General features: G+C 38.1%; 1 protein-coding gene across 1 annotated transcript in view; it reads right to left on the bottom strand.

Annotated features, from left to right (window-relative positions):
• Positions 1–3,052: 3,052 nt before the first annotated feature.
• The window catches only part of LOC144965284 (uncharacterized), an 8,163-nt gene continuing 1,215 nt past the window's right edge, over positions 3,053–10,000 (bottom strand). The window contains exon 2 of the mRNA XM_078900472.1: positions 3,053–5,330. Coding sequence (XP_078756598.1) covers positions 3,850–5,330 — 1,481 coding nt within the window. The 3' untranslated portion in view covers positions 3,053–3,849. The remainder of the gene's footprint in view (positions 5,331–10,000) is intronic.

The following is a 10,000-nucleotide window of genomic DNA, read 5'->3' as shown; positions in this document are numbered from 1 at the left end:
AACGTTTAGTTCTTTCATTTCTTTGTATTCGTTAAACGTGTCAAATAACACTACGAGCTTGCAATTATGTTATTGCCCGATAAAAAAAAAAAAAGAAAGTAGCAAGTTTAACAAATACAAAGAAATGAAAGAATAAGCTTATTCCACCCCTCCAAGTAAGAATTTTAGATATTCCGCGACCAATTGAACGGTAGTAGCACTTGATTCGCCATAACTTGTTTTTCTCCAGCTGGGCCGAATTTCATGTAAGCGGACAAGATTTAGTTATTTACTGGTCTAGTAAATGACTTGCTAGTCTTAAGCCTAAGCGGAGCAAGTGACTAAAAAATAGGATTTCAGTTATCTTGTCTCTGACTATCTCAGATCTTGCCTAGAAGTGAGCGTTGTAGGGAGGTGATTAATTCTGCTATATTGTGCTGGTAACGTCAAACTCTCTAGTATACGATGGCTGGCAAGATACCAGTGTTCATACTTTCAACGCAAAACATTTTCCAGTGAGGAAATCAACAACACATCCGGTAATATTTCGTTCCGTTTCATTTTGGAACTTACTGTTGCCATGATGAGTCAAATCACGTGACATTGACTGTCGACTGATCAGACTACAATGATGTCCATGGTCGACGGTCAATTCTATATGTAGGCCAATGAAAGTTTCATTGAAACTCAAACAAATAAATTGCCCCCCCCCCCCCCTTTCCCACCCCCCCCCCCCCCCAAACCAAACAAATAAAACAGAAAGTGTGTTCTGATGAATCACATTATCTCAGTCAGTTACAATGCAAGCAGAATAACATCTGTCTCTACTATACCTTCTAATCATTTTTTTGTTGTTGTTATTCTTTTAAGCGAACCCTTCCACTTTGAGTCTCCCTTCTCTCGCAACTCTCGAGCCGATTAGATTCTGGGTTTAAAAAAAAAACAAAATGTGTACTTTCTACGATCTGCACTTATCTGCAGTTTTTTAAGCCAGTGTCAAAAGCAACAGGACACTTTTTGCCTCTGTCATTCGTAACCGACGTATTTTCCTTCCGAATCGGAGCTCTCTCAATCTGAAGGTAGCTGCTATCTTGTCGATGTTATTATGTATCACAGTAACTAGTCTCAGACTTAGCTTGAAGTCCGGCCTCAGCAAATGACTAAAACTTGGCCAAACTTAGTCCGAATGTGCCGTGATTTTAGTCTGGGACTTACCTGGGCAGCTCGCATGAAATCCGATTTTTTCAAATCCTAGACTATTATTATTATATAGTCAGAGACTAAGCGCAAGTCCGCGTTCATGAAAACGGGCCCTGCTTGAATGATGATTTGACCCCCACCCCCCACCAAAAACAAAACAAAACAAAACAAAACAACAAACAAAGAAAAGAAGAAAAAAAACATTGGATTTGTCTTTGTGTGGACCAAAAGATTGTTTTTAATTAGCTATCAGCTGTTTTTACATCTTTTTTTTTTTAATCAATAAAATGTGCGAAAATATACTGGCAAGCTCGTACTGTTATTTGGCATGATAAAAATAACTCATCTATACTTCCGTTTGTTGAAAAAAAACACAGTATGTGCTGTTGGTTAAAATTACATATACTGTGCTTTTAAAAACAACAGCAGTATAGTAGGGGGGAATTAGTAAAAAAAACCTTTGAATTGTGCAAAATAGGATTGAAAGCATGAAAATTACATATGTTGTAGAAAATTAAAAATCCTATAATTTATGTAATAGAACCACTCTGAGAGATTAGTATTAGTTGAGATACAAACTTTTTAGGATTGTAGAATTTTTAAATGGACGATAAAAAAAATTCGTTCATTCCTATTGTGCAAACATTCAAGACAAGGCGACCCAAGGTTGTTTTACGTCATCTTTGGATTCCCATTGGTGACTATTTTTAGCGTCAAATCGGATGTTTTCCTTTCACTAAACTGATTCACAAATCTATCCAAATTGTTTAATCGTCAATCTTATTCAATTTTGCTAGTCTTGAGACAATTCTATCATGAAAAATTCTGTAATAAGAGATTTTTGTGTATATGATTTAGCAAGTATAATCCACTACACTAATAAAGACGGGCAGACGGGCAGACGACCAGACAATTAGACTCGCAGAACACATATTAAATGTCGGCCACAGGTTTTGACACAGACAGGCTCTCCTCGCCTGATTAATTTTGCTTTACATAACTGTAGATAGTCAGCTTAAATTGTTTTAATAACTATTTGGTCAGCTTAATGACGTTGGGGTTAGGCACTCGCTTTCACAAGCAAAGGAGTGCAGTCGAATTTTTTTTTTTCATGACCTCCCGGTCCACCCAGCAGTGAGCGGGTAGCTAGGGTCGTTAATTGGAGAAAGTACTTTTCGATAGACTAGGCTATGAAAAGGGGTAATAAGCAATTGCTATTGGTCGTTCACAGCATAGGAATGTGAAAAGTCCATAAGGCCGAATGGCTTAGAAGACAACTACTTTTTATGACAGTGGAAGTCGCACCAAAATTGTATTAAAGAACGCAATGATATCGATCACATTTTCAATCACATATCGTCTACATTCATCATCATCATTATCATATAATTATAATTAATCTTATGTATGCAATGTGTGTAAGTATGCACGTAAGTTTGACCCACATGGTGACAATGGAGCATTTATACTTACTGCCTTTGTCCTTGTGTAGGTACTGCACACAAATTGTCCTATTTTTCAAGGTATAATCGAGTCCTTGCCTATAAAGCACCCGCGACCTTTCTATCTGTTATGTCTAAAGATTCTCTATCTCGATGCTTGTTTGTATGATATCTTACTGTCTTGCTGGTGAACCATGTGCGTTATGTGCTTTATAAAACTGTAACATTACTTGTTTTCCATATGAAATTCTTATTCTATATTAAATGTTATGTCTTTAAGAGAGAGCGAGAAAGGAAGAGATGGTAGAGAGAGAGTGAGACGAGGAGAGTAGAGAGAGAGAGAGTGGAAGAATATTATCACATACTAAACAGGATCATTACATATTATTTCAGATCAATCTCAATGGCGAAAAGAATTTTCGCGATGATGGGACATGTTTATAGTATGCCAACTAGATAACATCAAGTTAACGTTTCATTCTAGCTTCAACCACTATGCTTCAACTACCCAGGAATACACACGCTACAATTCTTACTACATTTTGTTTTATGTTTTCAACGTTCCTTTTGTTGACGAAGTGTTTGTAGCCAAAACGTCCATTGTCTGTACTGTTCCCACCCAAAGTTATTTGTTAGCTACTGCAAATGGTCAACAGTGTATTTAAATTATTGAACGCATTTTGTATTTTCGTGGTTATTTTCCTTGGATACGTAATGCTAAATAGGGAAAAATAAAACAACAAGAAACGCACTGTCATGATAAATTGCGAGAGTGGTTCTATAGCAGGTGTCATTTATATGGGTCTTAGCTACCTTTATGCCAATTTCCATGCTTTCAATCCGAATGTGCACGTTTTTAGCCCAATTCCCCCTAATACAATGACAATGAAGAAAATATATGTATTTACTCAGTTACTTCCCTTGTTTAATATCGCTGTAATAGGGAAACTCTAAGGCTTTAAACCGAAACGTTATGATTGATTGCCAGAGTGGTTCTACAGTAGATGGGGTTTTTTATGGGTCTTGGCAACCTATATGCAAATTTCCATGCTTTCAACCCGAATTTGCACGGTTTTTGCCTAATTCCCCCTACTATTAAATAAATACAAAGAAATGAAAGAATCGTATAGCATCCTAAAGGTAAACGCTACCTTGTGCAGTTGTATGCAATTTGATAAACTATGAATATAAACCGTGCTAAGTTCAGGAAATTTAAGACAATTCAAAACTAATCCTTTATGAAACAAACGACTTTTTCCATTTTCTCTCTTCCCTGTGTGATTTGACAATTAGCATCGTGTTCCCCTAGACATGAACAATACATAACAGTTGATAGATATATACCTCTATTATCTTCACCTTTAAAATTGGTTTTTGAGTCAGTAACTTGGTTTAAATCTGAATGCCAAAGCTGGACTGATCTGAAGTTGTCATTACTTGAAATTTGAGTATTAGAGTTATTCAAGTATTCGATTTTATCATCCGACGACATGCAAATTCGTTCCTCTTTGTTAAGCCTCTGTATTGTATTGGGCCATTTTGTCCTTTCTGCATTTTCCACCCTTGCTTGGTGTTTATATCCCATCTGGCTATATACACCATTGTCCTTAGACAACAAACCCGTATCTTCTAGTCGATGAGTAAAAGTTCCATTTTGATATAATCTAGAGTGGTTATTTTGCATTGATTCACACTCTTCTACCTCCTGAGAGTCTTGATATTTTTGCAAACATTTAATTTTTATTCCCTCTTCAATTCCACCTGTTCGGTTTCCTTTCATTTTTGAAAACGTTCTTTTCAGAGGAAATATACCCTTTGTGAAATATTTATGTGGTCGCTTTGTGGAATAAGTAGGATTTTCTCCGTGAGTATTGTTGATTGTATGGGAAAAGTTAATCTTATCTTTGTTTTCTTTAAACCAGAAATCCTCCATTTCCTGTTTTCCAACTTTGTTATGTATACCACCACCGCCACCGGCTGATCTCATAAAAAGTGAAAAGGAAACAAAACCAGACTCCAAACTACTATCACGATGTTTACGTTTAAGGGGTCGTTTTTTAAATCGATGAATACGTAGATCATTACCTGATTTGGTTGATTTCGACCAATATTTTGTGGCTGTTTTACTAACGAGCAATGGGATGACAGAGCGCGTAATGCCACCGACAAAAATAAACAAATGGGACGCCGAAAGCGCTGCTTTAAGCTGTGGAACTGCCCATAAACCGTACATACGGAAAACAAAAGAAACAAGAATGAATATGCAAGATGTATATGAGATATAGATAAACGAAAGCCTAGTTTCTAAACCCATTACGTGATTTTCTATGGCGCTGAGTAAGAGGCCGGTAACATTTTTATTCTTATTTATTTTTTTACCCCAGTGACGAGGTATAGAATAATGAACGGAAACGTCTTCTAATTGGATGTATCGTCTTGGAGATACAACTAAGGAACCTCGACTCAGTGCTGGACGACATGGGGAAATGTACATCGAAGTACTCCGAGACTTTTTGATCCTTCTGATAGGCTTCGATTGAAGACATTTCAAAACTGTTCCAGCCGTGAAGAGAAGCAGAGATGGGATGATGTAGTGAACGATGTCATAAGAAACAAAAATCCATTGGCCATCCAAAACGCAGTGAAAAAAGTTGGCGTTGTAGGTATAAGGCGTCTTGGATAGAGCATAAGGCAAGACTGCGACAGCACCTGAAAAAAGATATTCAGAAAAGAATGCTTAGTACATTAGGCGGGCTGAGTTTTTCAGGAATCTATCCTGGACTATCCTTGCAGTGCGAAGGTAGAAGAAAGTTGGAATTGCAGCTTCGTGCACTTATTTGTAAATCTGTTACCAAGCGCTTCGTTAACGACAAATCATAATTTTATTAATGAAGATATTTGATTTGGTCTTTACATTAGGCTTGTAATGTTACCAGACTTGTAAACAAAAGCACCTTGGCTTGGAGACATCATGTAGGACGTCTTTCTCAACTTCTTTATATCCTCATCGACACAGAAGAGGGTCTTAGATTTCTTTTTGAAGTGAAGCAAAGGTAAGGATAGATTCCTGAAACCCTCAGCCCGCAAATTTTTATTATATAGAGGAAATAGTCAAAGTGTCATAATAACATCACCCATTTTGACCACAGCACGGAACAACTCAATTCTTTATTGGAAATTTTATTTGGAATATAAAAACGCGATAGTTTGTATAACAAGGCCTAATCAATAAATGAACCAGGTTTTACAATGACAGTTGGCCTGTTTAAAACAATCCTTATACCGATGCACATGTGAGGATGTTTTCTGAATCACGACAGATCAAAGTATTATGGTTAATAAGCTTATCATTTTACAGATCACTTTCCGAGAAAACAATTTCGGATCCTCCATTCTTTGTTTCAAATAAAAGACATCGACATCAAAGTATACAATTGGGCATTTCATACGTTGAGTTTGGTTGGTATGATATGAAGGAGGGGAGGGGTTTGGATCTTGAAATGTACATGAATACAATGAATCAAGAACTTTCCTGTATTCCCATTCTTTGATTGATTTACAAAAACGATTTTTGCGTGGGTAGGTTGAAAGTGCGTTAGTTGCCTTTCAAATTTTGCCTTGTATCCTGCCCATTGTCCTCCAAGTACGTTAAAAGTACCTTACAAGGAGTCCCAACTCAACAGCAACACTGTATATATGGGGCGAGACATGACGCATGTAAGGCGTTATTAAAATTTCTGTCGACAAGGACAATGCCGTTACTGACCAGTCACTCATTCAACACCTGAGAATAGTGAAAAGATTTGTAATGGGACGCTTTTCCAAGGAATTAACTTTTTGTCGTCCACAGCGGGATTCAAACCACAAGTCATAAGCCACTAGATGAGGATGTTTTATAATGAGGATTAAAATAATATTAAGAATAATGAATAATAGTAATGATCAGTGGCGTGGCGTGCTTACAGTATACGGTGGTGCCAGAATCAGAAGAAAATGACTTTAAAACATGCTATATTTGTAAAGACAAAAGAATGGGGTAAAAAATAAAGAAAAGACTTACTCAGATAAGTACGAGGCGGTATATACTATTTCTTAGTTTTATTATTATATAAATGCTGAAATCCATTGTAACAGATGGCTGTGGTGCCAGGCACCAAATCAACCAATATAGCCACGCCCCTGGTAATGATGATACTGTATCCTACAGGTAAAAGGTGTGATGGTGGTCGAGACGCAGAAAATAATTGCAACTATTTTGATCGTATTATTGTTGTTGATAATCTTTAAGATTATGGTTATGATGATGACTTTGACCTATAATTATCGATGATGATGACGATGATGATGATGATGATGATGATGATGATGATGATGATGGTGGTGGTGATGATGATGATGATGATGATGATGATGATGATGATGATGATGATGGATTCGGACGTGGTAAGGGGGTGACGAGGGTAGTGGTGATGTTGGTTAAAGTGGTGATGTTCGTGGTAGTGATGATGGCTTTTGTGGTGGTTATAATCATGACGGCGGTGCTCAATGTAGGGAGAATTGTGGTGGCAGAGATAATGATGATGATGAGCATGAGAATGATGACGGTGATAATGATGTTGATGATGATGATGATGATGAGATGATGATAATCCTGACGTTAATGCTTTTGATATGATGATGACGATGATGATGATGATGATGATGATGATGATGATGATGATGATAATGATGATGATGATGATGATGATGATGATGATGATGATGATGATGATGATGATGATGATGATGATAATGATGGTGATGTGGTGATGTGGTGTTTATGGTGATGATTATGATGTTGATGATTTTTGTTTGTCGTGGTTGTGGTGTAACTGGAGATGTTATTAGTTGTGCTGATGTTGATAATGACGATTATGATTTCATGGTGGTAAGGAACGAGTGACAAAGATGATGATGATGATGATGATGATGATGATGATGATGATGATGATGATGATGAAGAAGAAGTTGATGACCGTGATGATAATCCTACCGATACTGCTTTTGGTATGATGATGATGATAATGATGACGACGATGACGACGACGATGATGATGATGATGATAATGATGATGATGATAATGATGATGATGATGATGATGATGATGATGATGATGATGATCATCATGATGATGATCATGATCATGATGATGACGACGACGTTGTTTATGATGATTGTTAAAGAGGGCATCAAACAGGCAACAGGCAATCCCACAAAGTAAACTGCATCTCTTAAACCAAAGACAGAAGTCATCACAGACAGGGACAAGCAGATAGAAAGATGGGTAGAGCACTACCTGGAACTCTACGTCAGATAAAACTCCGTAACCCAAGAAGCGTTAGACGCAATTGAAGAACTGTCCGTACTAGAAGAACTAGACTCTGAACCAATTATGGAGGAGCTTAGTAAAGCAATCGATTCTCTGCCCTGTGGCAGAGCACCCCCTGGTGAAGACTACATTCCACCGAGGATCATCAAATGTGGAAAGCCATCCCTCTTGGAACCACTAAATAAACTCCTGTGTCTCTGTTGGAGAGAAGGCATTGTATCCCAGGATATGCGCGACGCCAAGATTATCACTTTTTACAAAATTCAAGGGAGACCGTAGTGACTGTATTAACGACAGGGGGATCTCTCAATTGAGCATTGCGGGTAAATCTTCCTGCGCGTTGTCCTCGCTCGACTGCAAGTCTTCGCCGAACGCATCTACCCAGAGTCGCAGTGTGGCTTCAGAGCCGAGAGGTCGACAGTGGACATGCCTTTCTCTGTACGTCAGCTCCAGGAGAAACGCAGTGAACAGCAGATGCCCCTCTACATTGCGTTTACTGACATGACGAAGGTTTTTTACCTTGTCTGCAGGAAGGACCTTTTCCAGCTGATAAAGAGGATTGGCTGTCCTCCACAGCAGCTCAGCATCATTGTCTTTTTCCACGACGACATATAGGCCACCATCAGCTATGACGATAAAGCCTCAAAACCCTTACCCATGCACATCGGCGTGAAACAATGCTGTGTCCTTGCACCGACTTTGTTTAGTATATTTTTCTCCCTACTGCTGAAGTTTGCTTTCGAACAGTCCACAGAAGGGGTCCACTTGCACACCAGAAGTGATGGAAAGCTGTTTAATCTGGCATGGCTGAGAGCAAAGACCAAGATTCGCATAGTCCAGTAGTGGTAGTAAGCCTCGCAGTCTGAATGACGCTTGTTGAGAATTGTGTGATTCAGCCACAGAGTTTTTAAAATTCGAGAAGGATAGCTACTCTCTCCATCCATGTTGTTAATTGTTTCCATTGGTCACGGTTTTGGGTCAGAGTTTTGTTTGTGGTGATGATCGTGATGATGTTGCTGATTGGAGAGATGGTTGTGGTGGCAGTGATGAATTACGATGATGATGATGATGACGATGATGATGATGATGATGATGATGATGATGATGATGATGATGATGAGGATGACGATATGATGATGATGATGATGATGATGATGATGATGATGATGATGATGATGATGATGATGATGATGATGATGGTTGTGGTGGTGAAGAAAGTTGTGGTGGTGGGTGTTGTTGTTGGAATGAGTGTTGTTGATGGTGATAATACGAGTATTTGGGGTAGTGTAGCAGAGGTGATAATGATCACCATTATATCAGTGATGATGATGATGATGATGATGATGATGATCATGATCATGATGATGATGATATTGATGGAGAGAAGGAGGAGGTGGAGGATGACTATTAAACCAGATCGCCGCTAGTGTCGGATAGTTTCGACTCGAATTGATCTGGCAAACTTTCGAGACAAAACTCAATAACTTCAATTTGGTTACATGAAGGTTATGTAAAATACACAATGCAATACTGTATAAAGCCAACAAGAAGTTATTTTATACTTTTCAAAGTAAAGTCACTTTGTCTTTATGCTAATTTTCTGTCAAACCCGATACATTAAAAAATATCCACCGATATAGAATTTATATCGTTCTTTGTTTATCCCTTTGTCGTACTCTGTGGTCATATTCCGAGTTACTAAATGTTGCTTATCCGATTGTGATCCATATTTTAAAAACAAAGGTATAAGCTCAATGTTTTTACATACTTTACCGTAAAACGAATATGAGGTCTCGTCAGCTGTATAAAAAATGCAGTTCCGTGAGACTTGGTAATTTCTTCATACCATCTATGGAGTATGTAGTGCCTCAAAAACAAGGTCTTTCGATCTTGTTTGCGCCATGCCTTGTGCTCCTTAGCCATGGTCCATCTGACATCTTTAGGTATACGGGATCTTTGGATTGTTCTCGAGGTAATCCGTCCTTCTTCCTGCTTCTTGCCTAAAAATAT

This window comes from Berghia stephanieae, chromosome 1 (assembly GCF_034508935.2).
Source record: "Berghia stephanieae isolate SIO BIC M18660-M18661 chromosome 1, UCSD_Bste_1.3, whole genome shotgun sequence".
Taxonomy (NCBI): Eukaryota; Metazoa; Mollusca; class Gastropoda; order Nudibranchia; family Aeolidiidae; genus Berghia; species Berghia stephanieae.
This window is presented reverse-complemented; position numbering and strand designations above follow the sequence as displayed.